The sequence below is a fragment of the Lutra lutra genome, chromosome 10, assembly GCF_902655055.1.
Source record: "Lutra lutra chromosome 10, mLutLut1.2, whole genome shotgun sequence".
In the NCBI taxonomy this organism is placed as follows: Eukaryota; Metazoa; Chordata; class Mammalia; order Carnivora; family Mustelidae; genus Lutra; species Lutra lutra.
In genome coordinates this window covers 52,220,545-52,247,362 of record NC_062287.1, presented here as the reverse complement: position 1 = coordinate 52,247,362, position 26,818 = coordinate 52,220,545, and the positions used below count along the sequence as shown (strand labels likewise).

Below are 26,818 nucleotides of genomic sequence, written 5' to 3'. Positions count from 1 at the left end.
CTCTGGCTCAGGTCATGGTCTCGGGGTCCTGGGATTGAGCCCCGCATCGGGCTTTCTGCTCCGCAGGGAGCCTGCTTCCCCCCCCTCTCTCTCTGCCTGCTGCTCTGCCTACTTGTGATCTCTCTCTTTCTCTGTGTCAAATAAATAAGTAAAATATTTAAAAAAAAATAAAATTCTCCAGCAAAGGAAGAGTAAAAGGGATAAAAACAAATGTGATAAAATCTTGATAGTATTTGAAACTGTGTATACTGGTGTTCATTAGACCATTTTCTCTACTTCTGTGTATGACTGAAGTCTTTCGTAATTAAAAACTGGAAAAAACACTAACTAGGAGTGAAAAATATTCACAGTGGTGGATTGTGAAAAAAAGCAGAGTATAATGTGATAGTTCACGATGCTCATAACCATGTAAAATTATATGTATGACCGATCCAACAGCAATGAGAGCCCCGTAATGCCCATGTGGGTCTCCAGATAACATTTTTTACTCAAAGAAAAGGATTCTTTGAGCAAATGGCTAATCATAGGGCTGGATCAGGAAATGTACGAGACAAACCTGAAATATCTTGCCATACCAGATAACAAAGAAGCTATCAAATACTAGAAAGGTCATGTTGAAAGCACTCAGAAGGCCAAAGATATTCTAGCCACTGGCTAAAGATATTACAACATGAGCATCGATAAGAAAACAAGGAGGAGCGCCTGGCTGGCTCTGTCGGTGAAGTGTGCCACTCTTGATCTCGGGGTTGTGACTGTGAACCCCATGTTGGGCATAAAGATTACTTAAAAATAAAATCTTTAAATTTTTAAAATAATTTTTTATTTTTTTATTAACATATAATGTATTATTAGCTCCAGGGGTTCAGGTCTGTGAATCGCCAGGTTTACACACTTTACAGCACTTACCATAGCACATACCTTCCCCAATGTCCCTAATCCCACTACCCTTTCCCTACCCCTCTCCCCCAAGCAACCCTCAGTTTGTTTTGTGAGATTAAGAGTCTCTTATGGTGTGTTTCCCTCCCGATCCCATCTTGTTTCATTTATTCTTTTCCTACCCTCCAAGCCCCCCACGTGGCCTCTCAACTTCCTCATATCAGGGAATCTTTAAATTTTTTTTAAAAAAGAACTAGAAAAGATCCAAACAATCAAATGTATTTATATATGTAATCTCATAATGACACTTAAAAAAGCCCTAATTACTCTGAAGGATCCTAAGGGAACCACTCGCTATTTTCACAATTAGCAGACAAACAGTAAGAAGCAAGTATAAAGGTGGGGGTGGACAAGGGAGGAGGTTGTTGAGAATAAATGACAAGCACTTGGCCTTCCTTGTAGCTGGTACTGGACAAGTGGCTCCAAGCCTGCATCAGGCTCTGAGTGAGATACTTACACTATCATGTAAAGTGCCCATCATCTAGCAAGGGAGACCGATGCAAGCCTGGTGTGAGAATGCTGAACTAGAGGTGGAAAAATGCCATGGAAACAAGCCAAGAAAAGGACTCACTTTGGAGGGGCCTAGAGGGTGGAGGGACATCTGGGCTTAAAGGATTACCGCTTACTGGGACGTTTTCAGAACATTTTTGAACATGGGCTTTAGAATCTCACACATTGATCTCTACATCCCCTAGCACACACAAGTTTCCCAGGGACTGGGCAAAGTTATAGCTTCAGACAAACCCCCATAAGGTTTTATTCCCTAAGATCAGGAGATGCTTGAGATGTTCCTTTCAGGGAAAACGTAATTTCCTAGAACTTGATGTCAGATCTAGCTTAGAAATTCCACTTACATTTTGGTTCTATAAAATTCAGGTCTGGCCCAAATTTGAAAAGGATGTGAAACACTCATGCTCATGTTCAGAGTTCCAATAAGAGGGTTAACAATTACAAATTGACATCAGCCCCTATTGCTGCATCCCCCAATATTAAATATCTACTCTGGGTTAGGCACCGCATTAAGACTTTTTTTCACTTGATATCCTAGTAAATTCTTTAGCCCTGTAAAAAATATTACACCAGTTTTATAGACAAGGAAACAGAGAATCAAGTCATTTGCTCCGGGACCCAAAGGTCTCTGAAATACTAAGACAGAGATCTTCTGAAAACAAACTAGGTCAACATGCCAGTGACATTTCACATTGAAGGAGAGCCTGAGAAGCAAAGACTCACTGACTTAGAGTGATGCTCTTTATTAATAAATGTTCTATCATCTAAGGCCTTTCATGGATTATCTCCCACAGCTCTCCCCTTACTTTTCAAACCTCTTTTGATTTCTACTACAGACTCCACTGTGGATGGAACTTCACTGCCTCATGCCCCCAATCCCATGTGCACTGCCCCTTTCCCACTTCAACTGCTATATTCCTTCCTGGGCCCCAGTCCTTCCTGGGTCCCAATTCATATCCCCACCTCCTACTCGAAGCCCTTCCATCTTTTTTCATGCCCATAGCTCTTGCCCTCATGAACATGCTACCTGGACCATGTATCTCTCTGTAAAGGTATTGATCTGTTTTACATGTATAATTCTGGTCTCCTTGGCCTGCTGGTTCTTTGAAGTCAGGGTTGAGTACTGATTTATTCTTTGGGGAAGACAAAGGACACAAACCATACTCCATAAATCCTTGTCAACATTACCTGGACGCAGGCGATAACCTGCTCAGGAACCTTTATTTCTCAGCATTTCTCATAAGCTTGACATTATCATAGTCCACTATTCCCTTCCAGCTAGAGAAAGGCCAATGCAAAATAGAAAGCAACATCAAAGTTGTTTCATTAAGCTAAGCAGCAGGCGTGCATTCCTGCTTTGTACAATTTTACTGCCTCTGTTCCTCAGATATCCCTGAGAGAACATTCCATACTCATCCAAGGCTATGGAGATTCTAGCCTGTCTTTTTCTCTTGGGTTAGAAGTATTAGCTGGGCCACGTACCAAATCTTAGCAAATGAGGAGTTGCGTTCTTTGTAAATTGTGGTAAAATGCACGCAACATTTATCTTAACCACTGGTAAGTGTACGTTTCACTGGCATTAAGTATTCACGTTATTGTGCTATCATCATCACCACCCATCCCCAGAACTCCTTTCATCTCGCAAAAGTGAATCTGCACTCATTAAACAATAGCTTCCACTCTCCTCTCCCTGCCACCAGCATTCTACCGTCCGTTTCTATGAATCGGACTCCTCTAAGTGCTTCATGAAAGTGGAATCCCATAGCTTTTGTCCTTTCGCGAACGGTTTATTTTACTTAGCATAATGTCACTAAGATTCACCCATGTTGTAGCATGGCCACATGTCAGAACTTCCCTCTTTTTTAGAGCTGAATAATAGTCCAGCGGATATAGTTCTGTAAAATGCATTTATTTATCTGTCGACAGACATTTGGTTGATTCCAAATGAGGAATTTTGATCCATTGCTAGTGATAAGCAGCTCAGCGACTGACCCGGAGTTAGAGCAGTCCCTTTGATGTCACAAACACTATCAAGGAATCAATCCAGTGATTAGGACCACAGAACAGAAAGCAGCTAGAGGAATGTCCACCTGGTTATCTGTCCCAGGAATTTGGACGAGACATAAGCTTTATTTAAATACTCCAAAAGCCTGTTGTAATAAAGCCCTGGCTTCTTAGGATGGTTTAGAAACAAATCTTAAATTTGCTTATTTCTGAAGACCTCCTTCTCCCTTGTTCTTTTTCTTTGGTTTATTGAGATCTAATTGACACATAACATTGTATAAGTTTACGATGTGTAACAATGGCTTGATACACTTATATCTTGCAATAGGATTACCACCAACATCAGCAAACAAATCACAACACATAATTACCATTTCTCTTTTCTGATGGGAACATTTAAGATCTACTTAGTGATTTTCCAGTATACAATATGGTACACCTTAACTGCAATCACAATGCTGGGCATTAGACCTTCAGAACTTAATTCATGTTTTAACTGGAAGTTGGTTCTTTTTGACTAACACCTCCTTGTTTCCCCCATGCTCCAACTTCCAAGAGCCACCATTCTACTATTTCTAGGAGTTCAGCTTATTTATTATTATTTATTTAGTTTTATTTATTTAAGTAATCTCTACACCCAGTGTGAGGCTCGAACCCATGACCCCAAGATCAAGAGTCACATGCTCCTCCAGCTGAGCCAGCCAGGCACTCTTACAAGCTCAACTTTTTTAGATTCCACATATGAGTGAAATCATACAATATTTCCCTTTCTCTGACTTACTTCACTTAGCATAATGTCTTCATGTTCCATCCATGTTGTTGCAAATGGCAGGCTTTCTTTCCTTCTCGTGGATGAAGAATGTTCAGAAAACACCAAGCACAGTGTACACACACACACACACACACACACCTTCATCATCCATTATCCACGGAGAGATGCTTAGGTTGTTCCCATATCTTGGCTATTGTGAATAATGAATAATGCTGCAATGAACATGGAGTGCAGATGTCTCTTCAACATCCTGTTTTCATTTCCTTCGGATATATACCCAGAAGTGGCATTGCTGGATCATATGATAGTTCTATTTTCAATTTTCTGAGGAAGTTCCCTAGTGTTTTCTTTTTAATTACAGCCATTCTAACAGGTGTAAGGTGGTATCTCATTATGGTTTTGATTTGCATTTCCCTGATTAACGATGTTGAGCACCCTTTCATGTACCTGTTGGCCATTTATACCTCTTCTTTGTTCTTACCAACCCATGTGTTCTTTTTTTTTTTTTTTTTAAGGTTTTATTTATTTATTTGTTAGAGAGAGAGAGAAAGAGAGGCAGGCAGGCAGAGGGAGAAGCAGGCTCCCCACTGAGCAGGGAGCCTGACGCAGGGCTCTATCCCAGGACCCTGGGATCATGACCAGAGCGGAAGGCAGACACTCAACCAACTGAGCCACCCAGGCATCCCCCAATGTGTTCTTTTCACAGCCCACTATCTACATCATCCTGTAGATGGTCCAGCAACACCAAATTCTTTTTAGTGCCCTTGCACACACTCTGTAGTTCCTTGCCCAGGTCCTACACAGTCAGTGGTCTCACTGGCTGGAAGACTTTCTTCTCTTGGCCTACTTCTAGTTTTGGTGACCTCTGCAGCAAGACTTTTCTTCTTCTTCTTTGTACTCCCAGAACTTGGGAGTGTTTGGCATATAATGGTTGCCTGATAAATTATTAAGCTAACATATTTGCTATGTTTACATTCTATGTTGAAAAGATAAGTTTAAAGAAAAATTCAAGACCAAGGAGATTATAGTTAATTTTATTTATTCTTTCATATTGTTCAAATTTTCTAATGATGAGCTGACTTTTCAAATTTACCTTTTCTTAAAAAAAATAAGATTAACCTGGTCAGGAATAAAGTGGAGAAATCAGTCCACTAGATTTTAAGACTTACCATATAGCTATAGTTATCAAGACTATGTGGTAGTGGCAAGTAGGACAGAAACATAGAACAATAGAGCAGAATAAAAAACCAACCCATGCAAGTATGCCCGGCTGATTTATGATAAAGGTTCAAAAGCAGTTCAATAAAGGAAGCATGGTCTTGCCAACAAATGGAGCTAGAGCAACTGGGCATCCAATGACAAAAATCAACAACAACAAAAACAAAATCTCAACCTAAGTTTCACAACTTACACAAAAATGAACTCAAAACAGATCATGGACTTAAAACTAAAAAATGTTTAGGGAAAAGAGGAAGAAAAGCTCTGCAACCTATAGCTTAGCAAAGAGTTCTTAGACTTGACCAAAAAACGTATAGCTCATAAAAGGAAAAACTGATAAACTGGACCTCATCCAAAATAAAAACTTTTGGTCTGTTAAAGACCCTGCTAAATGGATGAAAACAAGATACAGATGGGAGAAAATATCTGCAAGCCACATTATTTGACAAGGACTAGTAACTTGAGCATATAAAGAACTCTTAAAACTCAAAAATAAACAACCCAGGGGTGCCTGCCTGGCTCAATCAGAGGAGGCTGCAACTCTTGATCTCAGGGTCATGAGTTCAAGCCCCACGTGGGGTGTAGAGATTACTTAAATAAAAACTTTTAAAAATTCATGAAGAAAATGGACAAAAGACTTACAGAGACATTTGACCAAAGAAGACAGATGGTAAATAATCATCTGAAAAGATGTTCAACATCATTAATCATAGGGAAATGGAAATTAAAACCAATAAGCAAGGGGCACCTGGGTGGTTCAGTCAGTTAAGCGTCAGGCTCTTGATTTTAGCTCAGGTCATGATCTCGGGGTCCTGGGATCAAGCCCAGCATCAGGCTCTCTGCTCAATAGGGAGTCTGCTTGTCTCCCTCTCCCTTTACCCCTCTCTCTGCCTCTCTCTCCCTCTCTTTCTCAAATAAATAAATCTTAAAAAATAAAAATAAAAAATGAAGCCAATAAGTGAACAGTTTAACAAATGAAGTATGGCACATGTCTACCATGGAATACTACTCAGCAATAAAAAAGAATGTACTAGATACATACAAGTTGGATGAATCTCCAGAGAATTATGCTGAATGAAAAAAGCCAATCCCAAAAGATTAGAAATTGGATGAACCCACTTATATAACACTCTTGAGATAACAAAATATAAAAATGGAGGAGAGATTGGTGGTCGTCGTGGGTTAAGGACAGGGTAAGAATGGGAGAGTAGTGGGTGTAAAAGTAAAAGGGCAACATGAAGGATCACGTGGTGATGGAAATGTCCTGTATCTTGACTCCACCATTATCAACATCCTGATGGTGATGCTGCACTCCAGTTCTGCAGAGAGTTACCATTAGGAGAAACTGGGTCAAGAGTGTACATATCTCTCTTCACGATTTTTACAAATAGATGTGCATCTATGATTACCTCGGAGTAGAAGTTTAATAATAACAATTAAAAAAAAAAAGCTTAGGCTTTGGGACAAAGTCAGGTGACACTAGACAAGTCACAGCTTTTCGCCTAAGGCTAATAAGAGATCAATGGTCTAAGCCCAGTGCCCGGCACAGAGTAAGTCCTCAACAGTTGACTATTAAAAGGACAATCTTAAGGGTCATGGCAGTGGAGAAGCGTGGACAAAAAGATATTAAGATAGCACTAGTGGGTTTGGTAAAAGATGAGATGTGGGGTAGTGCATGGCAAGGAGGCAAGGCTGATTCCCAAGTTGCACACTTGAGCAAGTGGGTAGTCAGTGGCACCATTTACTGAGCAGAGGAATACATGAGAGTTGCGGGTGTGGTGAGTGTGTGATGACTGGGAGACATTCAAGTGGATATGTTTGGTTAAAAACTGTATATCCAAGTCTCTAGCTCAGAACACAACTCAGGGATAGAAATTTAACTTGATAATGACCAGCACGCAAAGATAACTGAAGCCAGGAGAATGGGTGAGATGTCTGAGAAGGAGAAAAGAGCCTACACCATAGCCCCTGTGACTATAAATGAGCTTCCAACTTTAAAGATTGGGTAAAGAGGGTCATTTTAGCAAAAGAGACTTAGAATGGCCAAAAAAGGGAGAAAAGTCAGGCATTTATTATATTAACTAAGCAGTGAAGAAATTAAAATTAGTGAGAAAACAGACCTGTGACTTTAATGACCTGGGTGTCACTGGTGCCTTTCGGAGAACAGCTTTAGTGAAATGACAAAGTAGGTTTCAGACTGGAGTCAAGTGACAAGAATGCAGGAGAAATGGTAATAGTATCAACAACCATGAATAAGAAAAGGAGAAAGCAAAAAAAAAAAAAATGAAAAAGAAAGCTTAGTGAGAAGGAGGGGATGGGATACTGAGGGAGAATTTTGTCAAGGAGAAGTATGTTTACATGTTAATGGAAAGAGAGAGCTAAAGGGAAAGACACAGAAGATTCATGATAGAAAGGGTGATAATGATCTGAATAGACAGGATGAGATAGGATCCAAAGCATAGGTAGCAGAACTGCTCAGGGAGAAGGGGCACCTCATCAGTGGGCATGAGCTCAGGTCATTATCTCTATTATCTCAACTGTCCCCCCAAAGAAGGGGCACCTCACCTAAAGAGGGAAAGGTAAAGGAACCATGCAGATATAGGTAAATTTGGAAATATGGTCATAGTATGTGCACATAGCTACTCTCTGATAGCTCCAATATTCTTTGTGGAAAAAGCAAGGTCATCTGCTAAGATTAAAGTGATGGCTCAATGTTTATTCCCAGAATCTAATCCAGTCTGAGACACAGATACTTAATTAAGTTTACTTAATAAAACAAAAATAAACCATTTCCTTGCCTCAGTTGTTCATTAGAACCAACACACAATTTTCTCCAAATTAGCCACTAGAGGGCAGTGTTACTACCAATCTTTTCCCTTAAATCTACTAACCCAGTGAAATTAATAGAAAATTAGAGCAGTGTGGGTCATAAAATGTTTTTCCTTGAAAAAATCTGGCTTCAGCCTTATATACGTGTGTATTTATGTATATCTGTGTGTACAGCACACACACACTCATATACAGGCATATTACAGCACGATGGGAGGGCTATTTGTTCTGCTAGCCTTCCACTGCAAAGATATCATGATGACCCAGAGGCAATACTCATCATTTTCCAGAGGCCCCTTTTTGTAATTCCCCCAATGTTCACAGCTATATTGAAAAGATCTCTACATATTTCTATGATTAATAAATTAGAAAAGAGTGATTTAAAAAAATTCCTAAACCTAATCCCTGGTAACATTTGCCATAGCTTCTATTAAGTTGTTTTTCCCCCTAACCCTACCCCCTCCTCAAAGTAGAAAGAAGTTTTTAAAATTAATTGTAAGTTGCAATCTATTTCCTTAACTTTTCTCTTTATCTCAGATGCTTGGGTATAGTCTTTTTTTTTTTTTTTAAGATTTTATTTATTTATTTGACAGAGAAAGATCACAAGTAGACAGAGAGGCAGGCAGAGAGAGAGAGAGGGAAGCAGGCTCCCTGCCGAGCAGAGAGCCCGATGTGGGACTCGATCCCAGGACCCTGAGATCACGACCCGAGCCGAAGGCAGCGGCTTACCACTGAGCCACCCAGGCACCCTTGGGTATAGTCTTACAATGAGGACTTATGAATCCATAATAGCACACGCCTATGATATATAACAGAATAAGAAGCTATTTTGGGGTGTGTGTTTAGCAGCAGAGCTGGGAATTACTTGTCTCCTAGATTGCTACTAATGAACAGAGGGAACTGGCAAAGTTCTAACTTAAAACAAGGTGCAAAAATTCTCAACACGCAAAAAGAAGATGTAAAGACAAGTTTGGGGTCAGACACGAGTTTGGGCAAACAGATCAGCTCAGTTTTAATTAAGGGAACTGAACTCCTACAGTAGGGGAGACTTCCAGTCATACCAATGGAACACATCACCCCCAAACCTAAGAAAAGCCGTTACGAGCTTGATCAGAGGTTTATGGGCTGGAGCTGCAAAGATGTCGGGAAAGAGGCTGAGGTCATCATACGACGGTAGGGTGTTCAGTACATCAGATGGCTGGAAAAGGTGCTTGATTCCGAATACTCCAAGCTTTTTTTTTTTTTTCTTTCTTTCTTTCTTTTTTTTTTTAAGCTACAGTTGCTTGAGAACAAAAATACCAGAGAAATGGGCCATAAAGAGTCTGGGTGATAGACTTGAAGTAGTCATCAGTCAAATACAGATACGGTGTCAAATTGTTTGCAAACTGTATCAAAAACAAAGTTTCAAGGTTCTTTATGGTAACGTTCTAACTTGAAAATTTTCACTGGATACTCTATTCCACTAGCTGGTAATGTTATCACACTTTTACTAATATTTCAGAAACTCTTCAGGGCCAAAAATTTTTTCTTTTGTTTTGTTCGTACATTTATAAAGATATAAATAGCAAATTACGCATCCTTAACCTAACATAAAAATTCACCTTTCCTAAGGAGTTGATACAACTCTGAAAAGGAGAAAAGTTTCTTTCTTAGTAATTGTACTGCTTTGGCTACCTGGACATCCCTGAAAAATGAGCTTTAGAACGGAGATGAACACTTCATTGCCTCATCCCTACTGTATTTTAAATCTATGTTTAAAAATGTGTCAACTTTCAAAAGTCATTGTTAAATACGGAGTCTTCTCAGCAAGTGATTTAATTAAGAGCCTGCTTTCATTTACACACACACACACACACTTGCACTCCCCAACAACACTTCCTTTGAAAAACAGAATGTCACTTCCTCAATCCAGAGGCCAGAAGTCCCTCAGTTCTGATCTGGGGAGCCAAGACAGGAAACTCTGGTAAGCTTCTGCCTCTCCCTCCATGGACAGCCACTGGTGCAGCTGACAGAGGGCAGGGTCTATTCAGAGCTCCCTTGATGCACTGCAGCTGGAAGGCAACAGCTCACTTTCATGCTGTGGGAATGATCCCAGAGAGTCCAGCAGCACCAAGAGTCAGTTTAACAAGGGCATTTCACAAGGAAGTGAAGAGGGAACAGATGAGAGACCTTGATATCTTTTACCGACCTTCCATTTCCAAACACCCGCAAAGAGCCCTGGGCTGATTGTAATTAGCACCATCTTGTACTTTGACCCCATCAGGCAAGGAGTGGGGCGCGGGGAGGTGTTAGCCAGACCTCCCCACCAGACTGTATACCACCTTCCCCTCGATGTTGCCAGTTCCTCACCCAGAAGGGAGAGGCTGTCCCAGCAATTTCGGTAAACACCATCGGTTAGCACCACCTGGCAACTGAGAAACCTGGATTTCTCTCGACCCCAGGCACCAAGGACCGCACAAAACCCGGCCACTTACACCAAACCAAACTGCAGTGTCACCATCGTGGGGTGGGGAGGGGGGGATGTATGTGAGAGACATACAGAATAAAGGGAAAAGGGGGGACAAACAAATGAGTCACTTAATACAAGGGCTGCACATGCCGCTGACGCTGCCCGTGATGCAGAGGCTGTGGACTGGAAGGAAGCAGGCGGTCACCCGGGAGGGGCGGGCAGAGAAAGGGAAGGGGGAAAGGGTGTGAGGCGCCTCGCCCTTTGTGGGGACCCGGCTGCGCCGCCCCGCAGACTGCGCCCCCCTTTCCTGCCCAGTCCCCCAGTCCCGGCGGCTGAAGCCGCCCGGGGTTACTATGGTCCCCCAGCCCCGGGAATCAACTCTCTCGATCTCCAAAAACAATCAATACAAACTTCAATACTGCTTTAGTTTACCCGGAGGCCGGCTGGGGGGGCGACGCCGCCGCGCCCGCCCCGCGGAGAAGGAGCCGCAGCCTCAACCTGCCCTCCCGCCCGCTCCGCCCCTCCGCGGCGCACCTGTGACAGGTGTGCAGGTGCCCCACACAGCCCCGAGCGGCGGGGCGCGCCGGCCGATCATCGCCCCACCGGACCCCAGGGTCCGCCCTCCCGGTCGGGCGCCGCCCCTCCCGGAGCCCCCAGCCCCTGGGCAGGCCGCTGGGCGCCCCCCACCCGCGCCCTCCGCGGCCGCACCCGCTCGCCGCCCGCACTCACATAGCGCCTCAACTTCTTCTCGGGGGGCGATTTCCTCAGCCAGCCGGTGCACACCACTTCGCCGCCGCCGCTCATGCTGCCAGCCGCCGGGAGCCCGCCGCGGGGTCGGCTGGACAAGGGCGCGGGCGCGGGCCGCTGGGTCAGCCGGCCGGCGGTGCGCAGCTCGCGGGGGAGGGGAGGGGCCGGGGCGGCTGGCGGCCGCGGGGCGAGGACGAGGCGGCGCGGCGCGGGCCCGGCTGCCTGGCGCGCCCCCGCTCTCCCTGCGCGCTCCCGGGCCCGCGCGCACTCCCAGCCGGGCCGCGGCTGGGGCGCCACAGCAGGAAAAAGGGCGGTGCGCGTTCGCCACGCCCACAGCCCGCCGCGCCCCCCGGCGGGCCGCCTTCAAAGACGCAAACACCGCCTCGCTTCTTGGGACCCGGGAGGCCCGAGGTTTGCTCGGACAGCGAAGCCTGTCGCCGGCCGCGCCCGCGGGTCTTGTTCCCCTCCGCCCCTAGCCTCAGCTGCAAGCGCTGGAGGCGGCCGCGCCCCTGGTGGGAGTTGGGGTGGGGAGAAGGGAAGGGGCTGCGCGCCCTCGATCACGAATCGATTTTTCACAGAGGGTCGTCAGTGACCCAAGGGCTGCTGGCGTTTGCTATCCTTTCCGAGTTTCGGGTTTCAGTGGGTCAGGTTCTGGCAGGAATTAGTGATCCGCTTCCCAGCAAGAGTTTCATTAACTCTCGCACCCCCTTAGCGGGAGAAGCAAAGAAGAAAACAGACTGTGACGTGTTGGGCGCTTTTACAATTCCCTGTTTACATGACTGTCTTCACAAATCTACAAATTGGGTGAGCCATATTATTCCCATTCTGCAGGTAGCCTAAAGTCCCAAAGCCTGTACAACGGAGAGGCGAGTTTCTAATGCTGGGGCTGGGGGTGGGGCGAGGGTGGTCTTGCTCATCTGCTATTTAAAGTGGGGCAATTGCTTTAGTGCCTACAGATCAACTTGGGGGCCTCTTATTACCAGGAAATAAAGTCCACCTGGCTCCCGCATTGCCTCTGGGAAAAACAATTCAGGAGAACATTGGTGTGATTTGCAGAATCGAAGCAAAAATGAGTCAATGTATTTCATAGTGAATTAGAAAGCAAGGTGGTGTAGAACAAGAAATTGGGGTCAAAATTCCCCAGAGTTCCAACTCACTGACACAGGTTATAAAACCTCTCTGGGGGCCCATATGAAAATTGGAATCTGATGATACTTCTCACTGCGTTGTGGTGAGGTTTAACTGAAATAAAGTATGCATAAGCACACACTTGATAACAGTACTTCAGAGCGAGGGTGGAGGAGTAAACCCCACCTTTGGTCAGGGCTCTTTTCAACTCAAAGTACCTTTAGGAGCAACATTAAAAGGCAGGTCCTCCCCCAACTTCTCTGGGAAGTGGAGTGTAACCCATTTTATCATAGGGTGCTGTGCTGTGGGGCAGATGAGTGGGAGAAACACCATCTCACACTTCCCATACAACTTAAGACCAAGGCTATTTTTGTTCATTTTCCTGTCTCTGTGCAGCAAAGCTAGTTGTTTGAAGCTGTCGGACATTGTTCTGATTTTACAGATCTTGCCTGGGTTGGAGAGAGTAGACACTCTTCAATCAGGTTGTAAAAGCCAATCCTTTACTCTCTGCTTAGCTTTTCTGAGCATCCTGAGAGGTAGAGATCAGCTCCCTGGCTCTCATCATTTCATTGACTTTCTTCACTATCCAGTGTGCTGCTGGATTGAATGTAAAGCCAGAAGAATGTATGAGGCTATGGCTGGGACCAGAGCTCCCTTACCCTTCCAGCTGAGAGATCTTCAAGCCACGCTGAAGGGCCACCACTAGAATTACAGCCGTTTGAACCTCTTGCTTTAACTATCTTGAAACCCTGTGAGACAAATATCAAAATAGTCAAGCCTGCCAAATCAATCAGGAGACGGTGGCTCCCAAGCAAAATAAAGCAATCTTTCTGACTTCATTCACATCTGAGTCATGGTGCCAAGTCTCAGTGATTGCAGTCTGAGAGATCTGCATGGTTTGTTTGCTGCTGAGGTGTGTGATGCAAGTCCCGCATACAGATGCCTTGCCTTTCCCTAGAAGAGTAGTCTTCTAATACATACTCTTTGATAGTTGTATGATTCAAGACAGACTGGGAACTGGTTCAGAAATGGTTAGTTGGTGGTTGGGCTCCTTTCTGCCAGAAGCCCTTGAGGGTCTTATGTTGTTTTGCAAGAGACCCTCTGCTCCCCGTTATTTATAATTCCACGTGGAAATAGAAAAGTTTGATGTTTTGGGCCAGTGACAGGAGGGGCCTTGAAAAACAAGTTACAGAGTACAGGTCTTCCCGCAATCCTAAAGTGGTGCGTTCCCATGAAACTTCCCGGTAAGCTGACATGGGATAAAATGAAAAAGCAGTTAACATCTACTAAAAGTGAAAATCCTCCTCAAATTTCTTTTGCTGGGCAAAACCAAGTAGAAATGCAGGACTTTTGTAAAAGTGAAGGGGTATAAAGCAAGCTTTTGGATAGTGGAGGAAACTTAAATCAGCTTCAGGGAGTCTTCTACGAACATACCATTCCTTTCCTAAAAGTTAGAAAAAAGGGCTCGTCTTAGTGCTCTCTTACCCCCCAACCCCGCCTTTCTCATTACTTAACTGCCGTCACCCTGCCCAGGCTGCACACATAGGAGGCAGGACTGCTGCTGAGGTCCCTGGCTGCATGCACCCTGGTGTGGCTCAGTCTGAGCCTGATGTGTGTGCCAAGCCTGGGAACAGACCTCGGACAGAACGTTCCTGCCTGGGCCTTTACTAAGTCCTCTCCACTCCCTGCCTTTTTTTTTTTTTTTTTTTTTAATGCCCTCTGGTTTTCGCTGGTGGGAAATAGAAAATGAGTTAGGAGTGATTTATTTGCATGAAGATAGGCGCCATCTATTGGAACCAGTAGGGATGACAGCCCCCCAACCCCAGCCCCCAAACCTGTGAGGACATGCATCACCAGTCTATAATTTAGGCAATTTTGATTAAAGACCATGGGTATTTCCTGAGGGGAATTAATGACTGGCTGAAAAAAGGGCTTTGGGTCATTAATTCTATATTCTCATTAAATCCTCAGGAAATGACCATCTTATGGCAAGAGCTCCTGTGGAGGAAGCATTCCAGAGTTGAGAGAATGGCACACCTGGGAAGAAAACACAGGCACAAGGTTTTGCTCTCCCTCTTCCCCCCCCCCACCCCCGCTTGGGTTCTAAAGGGTGCATTCTGGCTTTGAGTGTCGTCAGCAACAGCCTGTATCCGTGCCTGTCTGGGAGTTGAGGGTTTGTGGCCAGCGGCAGGTGCATGGCTGATGGAACAGTCCCAGGAATGGGTTGGAAGGGCTGGAAGGAGAGCTGTCCTCAACTGCACACCAGGCTTGCATGATTAATACCACCCACACCAGGCTTGACGTCAGTGATTGGACTGGGGTTGGGGGATGGATGTTTGTGTCCTAGCCATGCTGCCTTTTCTCCCCTTCAATTTAGTTGACAGGTTAATTTCAGAGCTGAGTACTGCTTGCCAAGGTCAGTGTGGCCAGCTGAGCCACCTCAGCTGGTGACTTTCAGGACACTGGACTCATGAATGTTGAGGTGTGTGCCTCTTTAACCCCTGGATGATTTAAGCCCATTTGGTTCCATGAAATTACTGTGACCTACTCAAATCAATTTCTGGCATCTGAAGGGGACTGAGATCTGAAAGTGGGCTTGGGGTGTGGCTGAAGACCTAACTGGGTTTCCTCCCTCTCTGCAGCTGCCAAAAAACTGAGTTATTTGACATTACACCCAGAAGAAGGTATTTTGGAAATAAACTTTTTTATAGGGAAAAGTTTGAGCAAGTCCAGTTTCCCAATTTCTCCTTTTTAAGAAACTAGAACCTATGCTGCTTTGGGGCACTTAGGCTTCTGGGACATTTCTGCTGACACTGGTGAGGGTGGTACATCACTGCATTCATAGATCATGCCGCACAGTTACCCTATTCTCCCAAGAACAGAGACTCATCAAATGCCGAAGAAAGTGCTCCAAACCATACTTTGCACGATGCCCCTTACTTCCATCAGAACGCCTACCTTGAGTTAGATCTTAAACGTATGTCAAGACTCTTTTCCTTAAAACTCACCATCCCCCACCTCAGCATAGTTGCTCATGTTTTTCTGAACTCACATTGCCCCTGTATAAATTAGGTTACCCCAGTGAATGGTGTACTGCGGATAGTTGGGCAGGGTTGTGTCCTCCTCATTTTTGTAGCCCTGAAGCTCCCAGCAGGGTGTTGGGCAATCAGGGCTCATAGAATGTTGTGAGAATGGAAACAAACAAACAACCCTTAAAGGATGGCACGTGGGAGTGTTAGACTCCTGGAGCATCCAGAAGTCTCTGATCCATCCACACCAGAAAACAGGACCAGTGAAGATATTTAGAAGCAGCCGGAGCATTTAAATTCACAGGGCCTGTCCTCGTGGGAAGAGCTGAACAGGTGGAGGTAATCCTATGCAGTTTCACTTTTAGAGGTGGTTGTAATCCTTGGGTAGTTCCTAAAAGGTAACTGTTAACCCTTGGTTTCCAAACCCTGACACAGCTGTGTGGACTTCCCACATACTCTCCTCTTTGGGACTAAGAATTAAATCATTTGTGGTTTATCTGATATCTGGCCTCATTCTGACAGTCCTGTAGGCGTGCTATCACTTAGCCCCTTGTACCCACACTTGTGAGAAATCATGTCCCCTGAGTCAAAGTCGGTTGCTTCCAACAGGTGACCAGAAATGTCATTTTCTTCTGCACTGAATGCATGCATAGTGGCTTTGCAGATTTGCTAGTTTTTGTTTTGTTGTGGATCCAAAGGCCACAGGAGACCACCTCATTTAACTAATTCTACCAGAGTTACCCATAATGGTTGTCTGACCCATACAGTCAGGGATATACTGGTAAATGTTTAAAAAACTGGCTCTCTGGTGGTGGTGGCGGTGGTGGAAGTAGCCTTGATTTGTAGAGTACGTGCCAATTTTTGTGGTGCATATACTATACCCTCCCTACCTCCCTGACCAATTTCAAGCTATCAACTTTATGTGTATGAACACAGTTAAGAGATGCCCAGTAATATATCACTATTTAGTGCCTTCAACATATATAACAAACAAAAATGCCAAGAGCAGAGAAAACAGTGAAATATAGTGAAATAGTAACTCGTGCAATTTGGTTATTTATTCTGTTAATATAACATTTAATGATACGTTTATGAGTTAATTTTTTATTAACCTATCACTCATATGCCGTAAGTCACCCTTTTAAACTGTGCAACTCAGTTTTCAATATATTCACGGAGTTGTGCAACCATCATTGCTATCTGATTTTAGACCATTTTTATTACCCCGAAAAGAAACTCTATATCCATTAGCAGTCATTCCTCATTCCTCTTATCCCAAACCCCTGGCAGCCCCTAATCTATTTTGTCTCTGTGGATTTGCAATTCTGGACATTCCATATAACTGGAATCATACAATAGGTGGCCTCTTGTGTCTGACTTCTTTCACTTTCTATAATGCTTCCAAGTCTCATCTGTGTTGTAGTATACATCGGCTCTTCCCTTTTTTGGCTGAATAATATCCCATTGACTGGATATACCATATTTTATTCATTCTTCAGTCGATGGGTATTTCAGTTGTTTCCACTTTTTGGCTACTATGACTAATGTTGCTGTGAACATTCATACCTATACAGGTTTTTGTGTGGACCTATGTTTTCACTACTCGAGTATATACTTAGGAGTCAAACTGCTGGACCATAGGGTGAATCTGTGTTTAACTTTTTTTTTTTTTTTTAAGTAATCTCTACACCCAATGTGGGGCTCAAACCCATGACCCTGAGATCAAGAGTCACATGTTCTACCAACTGAGCCAGCCAGGCGCCCCTGTGTTTAACTTTTTAAGGAACCGTTGAACTGTTTCCCACAGCAGGTTATACCATGTACATTGCCAGCAACGTATGTAAGTTCCCATCCATCTCCATCTTCTCCAATACTTGTTACTTTCCATTTTAAATTATTTAACTTTAATAATGCTATTACTTATTTATTTTTAACAACCAGCTTGCACAATTTTTCACCATAATCTGTTCTCATGGGCTGGTATGAGCTAGTCTTCGCCTAAGACTGAATACAGCCTACCACAGAAAGTCCCGCCATCCTTCTCTGTAGTAGTTAAGTTCCACTTCTTTTTTGCTGACAAGAGCAATACTCAATAGATTTCTATTTCCTTCTTCTTACATCCTTCCTACAGAAAACCGAAACCTTTAAAAGGCCTCAGATTTTCTTCTATTTTGGAATTAAGATTTTTGATTCTGGGGTATCACAAAATTTTCAACTCCCACCAAGCAGCTCCGGGAAGAACAGAGTGTTTCCTTCCTACATTTGTGTTGAGAAACAAAAATAAAAAACAAAATGTATCTTCCTGACACCCAGATATATCTTCTGGATGAGCTCTCAAGCAGTTGCTTCAACAGGGCAAACAGCTGTGGTCTGTTTCAACATAATTTGATGTAATCAGGGTTAATTTTGATGATGCAGTAACTCTGAAGACTGTTTTTTAACTGGATTACTGTTGGGTCAACAATCATGTGGTATTACACTTAGTGGCTGAAACAAAAGCCAGAATTAAAACAGCTTCCCCCCAGCCCCTTCTAAATGACAGTCCCAATGGGATTAGGAGTCATGAGGCACATTTAACACAATTAACTAAAAAAGGAAAGTAGCTGCAGTCAAATTACGTGCAAGCTTCTCCAAGGTCCGGAGTGTTGACTGAGGAAAGAGCTGGAAACGTTATTTGTTGCTGTTGTTTTCTTTTCCTAGAGTGGTTAGAAGTATGTTGGCAGTAATCATTATAACTTAACATTTTCGTTACATTCTAGGAAAGAGCCCTAGGATTTTCTTCAGAAAAATTTTCCTGAACCAGATGATGATTTTAGCAGTCCATAGTTCTCTACTTTCCATGCATGTTTTCAAAGTGATGATTTTAATTGAGGACTCAATTCAGGGTGCGGCATGCCAGGGCTGAAATGTGGTACACAAAGCTCTACACACATTTGGAAGGGTTTCTGAAGAGCAGCATCTTTTATCTTACTTTCATTGTTTACGGCCAGCCAGCAGCAGGGCCTGGGTTGCTCTAGGCACACATGCTTTTTTTTTATTTAGTGTCTTACAGTTTTTGGTTTGGGCTAGTCGGAAACATGGTGAAGGCTCATGACAAAAGTCATCCTTAACACAGTTCTGGAAAGAATCTTCAGAAATAGATGTCTTGCGAAGCTGCCAAATGTATTGGTTCTTCTAAAACCTCTCTAATCCAATTTTGTAGTTCAAAAAAGGTCTGATATTTGTCCAATCCCCTCTGTAAAGAAGCCTCCATTCACTTGCTTTCTGTTTCTGTGACTTAGGGAATCAAGAAACTTGAAAAGCAAAGAAGTCACTTACCCTCCTATGGCATTTTATTTAGCACGAATTTCTCATCTACATAATTTCCTGATTAACATATATTTTGGGGGGACACCTGGGTGGCTCAGTTGGTTAAGCAGCTGCCTTCGGCTCAGGTCATGATCCCAGCATCCTGGGATCGAGTCCCACATTGGGCTCCTTGCTCAGCAGGGAGCCTGCTTCTCCCTCTGCCTCTGCCTGCCATTCTGTCTGCCTGTGCTCACTTTCTCTCCCTCTCTCTCTGACAAATAAAAAATCTTAAAAAAAAAATTGGGGGGTAATATGTGATATGACTAAAAGGTAATGAGACTACAAAACCAAAAGAAGTGAGAATTTTTCCATAAGTCAGAGTCTATTAATGTTTTCTTTTCAGTTGTAAAAGCAGATACCTGTTTTAAATTTGCTTAAGCCCAAAGATGAAATTTATTGGTAAGAAAATGAGGCATATCCCATGGAACATAAGAAAAAGTTGAATAATCTGGCCTCAGGAAGGTTGGCAACTGAGGACTAAATATAGTAAAAACTAGGTTGCCAATCTGTTTGTGTGTGTCTGTTTCTCTCACAGGCCATATGGTTTTTCATCTCTGAGCATGTGCCTTCATTTCTCTCTGCAGACTGCCTTCTCTGTCTCTTGAGACACATGGCTGCCCTGCATCTCCTAAATCTACATATTCCTGGTTCAAGCAACCAGTCCAGACTCTAGTGTTCTTAACCCCACTTTTCCAAGAGAAAATGAGATTGGCCCATTTTGGGTCAGGTGTCCACCCCTAGTCATCAGTAAGGAAGGCTCCTGTACCCAGTATGTCTGCTGGGGATCTACTGGCTAGGAGGGGTGGGGGGAATTCTCAGAGGAGGAATGGGTTTGATAACTAAGCTGGCACCTCGAAAAGGATTTAAGAGAGGCTTGAAAACCAATCTCGTTTTGTTCAGGATGTGGCCAGTACCTATAATCTGAAACTCTGAAAACACTTAGAAAGGCATATAATTTTTTTTTAGAAGATTTTATTTATTTGACAGACAGAGATCACAAGTAGGCAGAGAGGCAGACAGAGAGAGAGGGGGAGGCAGGCTCCCCGTGGAGCAGAGAGCCCAATGCGGGGCTCGATCCTAGGACCCTGGGACCATGACCCGAGCCGAAGATAGAGGCTTTAACCCACTGAGCCACCCAGGCACCCTAAAAGGCATATACTTTTATCCATATACAAACTATATATCCAAATACATGTTACCTAGAAAAGGTCATTTATGTCCTTGTTATTCAATTCTCAAAAGGATTTTCTTAGAACCTACTACAAGTTCAGCATAGTAACACAGAGATGAGTAAGACTAGGGTCTTAAAAAGTTCAGGGTCTTTCTGAGGAGAGAAATAGGTAGGCAGATGTCTACAGCAGTGTGTGGGCCATGTTATTATAATAGAGGTATGTTCAAAGGATGGGGGCAACACAGAGGAATTATCAACCAGCTGTATGGGAACTGAAACTGTAAGAACTTAGGTTTTGCTTGTTTTGGGATGCCCCACAGAGGGACATACAGAGTTAGCATTAATTAACATTTGCTGGACTAATGATGTAAGCTACCTCAATTTGGAGGCAAGAAGCTTATCTAGATTTGGAAAGTGAGGAGGAGAACCCTAACTGAAAATCTGAGCAACTCTAAGTTCATCTGCGACTTGCTTCTGAATTTCTTCCATCAATCGAATTCATTCATTCATTCCTTACTGAGCACCTACTGTGTGTAAGGGACATGGCTAAGTGCTGGTTATATAATGATGAACCACAGAGCAACGTTCTTGAGAAGTCTATTAAGTTACTGTGCCCTACAAACTCAGCTTAGTAACAGCTCCTAAGGACAAGTTGCTAGCTGAACTCATAAATACTTTTGACTCCTGACTCTCTGTTCTATGTTTAGGCAGTGGCTCCAGACTTGGATTTTTATGCTGAAAGGCTAGTTTAAAAATTTATGAAATATTTCAGACACAGAAAGAGGGAAAAGCTAGTTTGGGAATTCCTCTTTAAGGAATATTTCTCTTTGGTCTGTTGGACATAGTTTCATCCTTTGTTTTTGTTTTTTGGGTTTTTTTGGACACCCCAATGACACCTAGTTCATTCAAGAGTTGTTTAATCAGTACCCGCTATGTGCCAGACACTCTCTAAGGCACTGCAGACAGAAAGATGATTGCAGTCTTCTCCGTGTTATGGAGCTTTCGTTCTGGCAGAGAAGACAAATGACAGTTTAAGATGGGCAGTATTTGCATATGGTTCTGAGGGAGCATAATGAAAGGAGTGAGTCTGGAAGCCATTGTCCAACCATTGGTATCTTTAAGTACAAGTAATATAAACATGTGAAAATGTAGAAGTCCTAGCTGCATTTTAGTGTGTCACCCCTCTTGAAATAAAGCTTCACAGCCTCAGACAGTGTGATTAGAGTTGTAATATTTTGATTCTGGGTGACTAAGAGGTGACAGGTGTGTAGACTGAGAAAGCTACCCAAGCCCATTCACAGGCATGTGGAGGCAAGTCGTGCTGCATCAGAATGCAGGGTATACTCTAACTCGATCGGCAAGACAGGAATCTGTGGAGGGCTGCTATCTGACTGGAAGAAAGTTGTCAAGGGCTAAATGACAGTCAAGCACCAAAACACATAAGTTTCCACATATGATAATTCTGTGGTTGCTGATCAAGGAATAGACCACTTCTAAGTTTTTTTGAAAAACATTAATCATAGAGCCTTCCAGAAGAAGCTAGTAAAGCCAATATGTTTGTTTGTTTCAATAAAATTGCCATACTGGTTGGGGAGTAAGCTGGAGAAATGAAGGGGAAGAATTTGGATGTTGATATATTACTGGGCACAGGAATCAGAGTGCAGAAAAACACAAGCATGGAGAAAAACAAAACAAAACACGGGTGAGGTAGTGGACAAGAAAGGGAGGAAGAGGTCTAGGTCAAGAGGTGTGGTCAGCTTCATGCTACATGGGTTTGAGAGTAAGATCACTGTGGGCTGGCTTTCCCTCCTTGACACAGAGGGATAAAAACCAGCTCAAAGGTGCAGGCAGAACAATCCAACGTAGTATGTTCTTCAATGAGCAGATTTGTGTAATTATCTTTTACTGTAAAAATATTAAAACCTCACTGAAGCTTTCTCCCAGTGTGGAATTAAACTGCCCACATTAGGATCAGTCAGGGTGACTGTTTCAGAGATGCACACTGTGGGCTGTTCCATCTACTGAATCAGACTCTCTAGGGTAGGACAAAGGTAATCTAAATTTTTTAATAAGCTCCCCGGGTGATTCTTATTCATAATGTGCAAAGACTACGTGCAAGGGAGTCCCTGAGGCAAGGAGTGTGTCCTGTTGATCTTTGTCTGTGCAGAGCCTAGCACTGGGCCCAGCACTGTGAGTGCTCAGGAAGTTTACTGAACCGAACTGAATACACCAATGAAGTCTGGAAAGAAAAAGGTGCTCAGTTCCACTGCCCTTAAACAGATGATCTCATTTTCCCCCCAGATGCTTCTAGTCCACATACACAGATTTTACACTATTGTAACTACAAAGTGTCATTTAATATTTTTAACACATTTTCTCCTCTAATTTTTAATGGCTATAAAATATTTCAACATGCTACAAACATCTTAGTTCATACAGATTTTGAGTTTTGAAGAGGTTTCCCTCAGGAGAGTTTCCATTTGTGCAGTTTATGAGACCCTCTGACTGCCTTCATTGTTTGTCATGATACTTTGTATGAGAAGGACCACCCTCATTCTGCAGATGCCTCTTCAAACCCACAGGTGAAAAACTTGCTCAAGGTCCCACAGCTCAAACGCAGAGAGTCAAGACTTAAATTAGAGTCTTTCCCCTCCATGTCTGATACCCTTACTGAGACACCGAACATCCACCACCACATTTTCTGGCAGGCACCTGACCCAACAGTTTCCTGATGTGAAAACCTATAGTGCAGACTGTGGAAGATGGAAGTTACACTTAAAGAGATCACTGCATCCTAACCATACTGGAATGAGTTCTTGCCTTTTATGGCACTGCAAAGAAAATGTGTATGTGACCCAAATCCATTTCTGCGATCCTCAAACGAAGTGGGCTGGGACTGCCCTGAACATGCTGGAACTGTAATTAGGATTCCTCGGCGGTTATCACACGCACAGGAAGAGGAACAACTACCCCAGGCCGTAAGACAGCTGGCAAAGAGGCACTGGAGACTTTGAAGCTCTTCTACCATCAAGACTCGTGTCATCGGAAACCTGGGTAACTGCTGAGCGGACAGTGGAGGGAGGAATTTCTCTGCCAAGAGAAAGGCCCATTCTAAGGATGCACTGCCTGATGAATAACCTAGCGGGGTGCAGCCCTTCAGTGACGGGCAGACTGTCCATCTGAGCGGCTTCAGAGAGTCTATCCTGGAGAAAAGAAGGCTGGGAGGTATTGCTGTGTTTCTAACTTATTATACCTGCTAGAGAGAGGCAGGTTTGGGTACTATCAGGTCAGAGTTCTCCAAGGTTAGAACACATTCTCTCTTAGTTAGAGAGCTCCTATTCACAGAAGGGACAGTGAGTTGGTGAACTACCAGGAGAAGATAGTTGATGCATCACAGACAGGGGAAGAGATATGATCTCTGAGAGATTTTTCAAATCCAGGATCCTATAAAAACAGCAAAGCAGTTATTGTTGGGCTGGTGTGCAGAGGGCATAAGTCAGAGAGTCACAGCTGCAAACAGCCCAGGTTCTGCAAAACACAGGTCTAGCTGTTTCTATGTGTATTTGTAGCATGAAAAACCTCTCCTCTCCTAGGGATGGGCCTACCCCATTTCTATTCTCAGAGCATCATCTTGACATTTCAAAGGTTAATCATTTTAGGGGAGAATATTAATAATCCCCACTGAAGTTCCTTCATCTGACTTTTTTTTTCTTTTTTTTAAGATTTATTTATTTGACAGATCACAAGTAGGCAGAGAGGCAGAGAGAGAGAGAGGAGGAAGCAGGCTCCCTGCTGAGCAGAGAGCCCGATGTGGGGCTCAATCGCAGGACCCTGGGATCATGACCTGAGCTGAAGGCAGAGGCTTTAACCCACTGAGCCACCCAGGCGCCCCTCATCTGACTTTCTATGTATATTCTAGGATGATCCTAAGAGGAAGGTAAGGCAACCAGGATTGTTAGCGAAATGTCAATCAGAGAAAGACAATTATCATATGATCTCCCTGATATGAGGAAGTTGAGAGGCAACGTGGGGGTTCTGGGGGGTAGGAAAAGAAAAAATGAAACAAGATGGGATCGGGAGGGAGACAAACCATAAGAGACTCTTAATCTCACAAAACAAACTGAGGGTGGCGGGGGGGGGGTAGAGAGAGGGTGGTTGGGTTATGGACATTGGGAAAGGTATGTGCTATGAAGTGTGTAAACCTGGCGATTCATAGATCTGTACCCCTGGGGCTAATAATACATTATATGTTAAAAAAAAATAAAAAATTAAAACAAAAACAAAACAAAAAAATGAGGCATAGCAAGCTTAAGTACACTGCTGGGTCCAGGGCCCTTTATTTATGTCAGTGTTTCTCTTTACTAGGATGTATTTGAACTTAGTTGTCATTTTCCTGCACACTCTTATGTCTCTTCTTGTGTAAAACAAGGATATCAGAGGCTGAAGTGTGTGTTTTGTAACATGTCCACTAAACTCTGGGGCCGAAGATGCAAAATTCTTTAGTTACAACAAAGCTCTGGGTTTTCAGTTTCTCTGGAGGCTAAGAGTGGTGAACTTTATTTGCAGTCTTACTCTCCCTTAAATAAGGGGCGACTGCGTGGCTAAGTTGGTTAACCATCTGCCTTTGGCTCAGGTCATGAGCCCAGGGTCCTGGGATGGAGTCCACATCAGGTTCCCTGCTCAGCGGGGAGTCTGCTTCTCCTTATCCCTCTGCCTGCAGCTCCCCCTGCTTATGCTCGCTCGCTCTCTCTCTCTCTCTCTCGGACTCTTTCTCTAATAAATAAATAAAGTCTTTAAAAAAAAACTGAGTCTTTTATTAAATCAAATGAATTTGAAGCATAGTAGGCTATAAAAGAACAAGGTCCACACTGTACATATATTAGAACATTTTGTAAACAGCAAAGCAACTTTAAATGATAACGATTATGAGCCATAAAGAAGAGCATAAAGTTATTGAAGAGTCATGAGCTATGTTAACTCAATAGCTGTCTGAATGACAGTTTAGGAGCCACCTAAACTCCTGACTTCTTTACAAAGTTACCCTAGGAACTCCCGCATGGTGTGCTAACAATTTACTGCATCAGTAAATTCACTGGACTCCGAACCAAAGTGCGTTAAGAGCTCAATGGAGCCTTAGCTGATGAGAGGGGCAATCCAGGGTCCTAGTAATGGCAGAATGTTAGGTTTCTGGAGGCGTGTTGACCATGATCTAGTAAGGTCTGTCTTAAGCAAGTCCTATTAATCATTTTGGTGTCAGGTGATTAAGGTTATTTGCCGTCCTTAATGCTTTTTCTTTTAATTTGGGCTATACACTGGGAAGAAACTACAATCAGATATTACTCCCACCTGTTTTCTTTTTATTATACATACTTTAGATTGCAGACTGAATACAAATATTGATCAGAAGCCAAAAAGCTCCACACATTTCTTATCAATTCAATCCAGGCCAATCTGTCTTTCAACTCTGCATTTTTATGTCCTTGCCTCACCACTTACTAAAATAAATATATGAATAAATAGCAATCCAATCCAAATAAGCATCTTTCATCTATAATTATCTGAAACAAGAGATTTAAAGAAGAGTAGAGTTAATCCATCTCACCAATTGCATCTTCAATGCCTATTCAGACATGCCTGAATGTCTAGATTCAATTTATGGAGAGCATGAATGTACAACATTATAGAGGGGTGCTTCTGGCAGATCCTGTCTGAGAAGGACAAAAGGTCAAACAGTTTCTTTGCTGTTCTGTGACAGTTAGTCTCTGGGTTGGGTCAGAGGGTGGGAGAGTTATGTCTAGATCTGGAATGGATCACTCACACAATTAAGTTCTTGTCAGACCAAAAAAGAAAAAAGAAAGAAGAAAAAAAAAAAAAAAAAAAAAAAAAAAAAAAAAAAAGACAGCACAACTTCCCCAGGCAAGAGAACAGCCAGATGGAAAGTAACTATTTCTCTCCACCTACTTTAAAATTTGAAATGAGAATGGAAATTAATGATGGAAAAACCATTTCTAAGTTTCAAAATATACTCTTTCTTGGGTGGCTGGGGTGACTATTTTGAGGTGATGTTTGGAAATCTTGGGAAAACAGAATCTGACTTTTCCCTCATTGGAAACTGGTTACATAAATAAAAATTAACACCCTCAAAACACCTTTAACACCTTTTCTCTCACAAATTAAGTCCTATAAGAATATTCTTATAGTGTAGGCAGTCCTCAACTATGAAATCCACACTTCTCATCATTATATACATAATTATACGATGCTGTTCATCTGGAGAATTTGGATATTCATATACTAGCTGACAAATGGACATTTTAAAGATTTTTTTAAAATTTATTTATTTGTCAGAGAGAGAGGGAGAGAGAGCAAGCACAGGCAGACAGAATGGCAGGCAGAGGCAGAGGGAGAAGCAGGCTCCCCGCCAAGCAAGGAGCCCGATGTGGGACTCGATCCCAGGACGCTGGGATCATGACCTGAGCCGAAGGCAGCTGCTTAACCAACTGAGCCACCCAGGTGTCCCCAAATGGACATTTTAAAGTTTCTTTCCTGATGTTGCTACTTAGTTTTGACATTTTCATCATCTTTGTCTGACACCAGTATTTACTGTTGTTCAATTATGGGTAAAATAAAAGTATTCAGTCAAAGATGTACATTCTTAGGCCTGTTGTAAGTGGCAA

The 26,818-nt window shown here is 43.2% G+C and overlaps 3 protein-coding genes across 3 annotated transcripts in view; 1 reads left to right on the top strand and 2 right to left on the bottom strand.

Moving 5' to 3' along the window:
* The window catches only part of GAB2 (GRB2 associated binding protein 2), a 189,832-nt gene extending 178,091 nt beyond the window's left edge, over nucleotides 1-11,741 (bottom strand). Inside the window, exon 1 of the mRNA XM_047691230.1 lies at nucleotides 11,448-11,741. Coding sequence (XP_047547186.1) covers nucleotides 11,448-11,522 — 75 coding nt within the window. The 5' untranslated portion in view covers nucleotides 11,523-11,741. The remainder of the gene's footprint in view (nucleotides 1-11,447) is intronic.
* Nucleotides 11,521-14,796, top strand: LOC125079703 (uncharacterized). Its single transcript, XM_047693491.1, has 4 exons — nucleotides 11,521-11,721; nucleotides 11,802-12,269; nucleotides 14,565-14,581; nucleotides 14,703-14,796. The coding sequence occupies exons 1-4, from the start codon at nucleotides 11,521-11,523 to the stop codon at nucleotides 14,794-14,796; spliced, it is 780 nt and encodes a 259-aa protein (XP_047549447.1).
* Nucleotides 14,797-23,715: 8,919 nt separating this feature from the next.
* The window catches only part of NARS2 (asparaginyl-tRNA synthetase 2, mitochondrial), a 139,330-nt gene continuing 136,227 nt past the window's right edge, over nucleotides 23,716-26,818 (bottom strand). The window contains exon 15 of the transcript XR_007121062.1: nucleotides 23,716-23,727. The gene's annotated coding sequence lies outside the window, so the exon portion shown is untranslated. The remainder of the gene's footprint in view (nucleotides 23,728-26,818) is intronic.

What these genes read in the sequence shown, in the direction of transcription:
- LOC125079703 (XM_047693491.1), top strand. Translation starts at nt 11,521, where the DNA reads ATGCTGCCAGCCGCCGGGAGCCCGCCGCGGGGTCGGCTGGACAAGGGC. An exon ending in CTCTCCCTGCGCGCTCCCGG is followed by an intron (nt 11,722 to 11,801) that starts GCCCGCGCGCAC and finishes CCACGCCCACAG; the next exon opens with CCCGCCGCGCCCCCCGGCGG.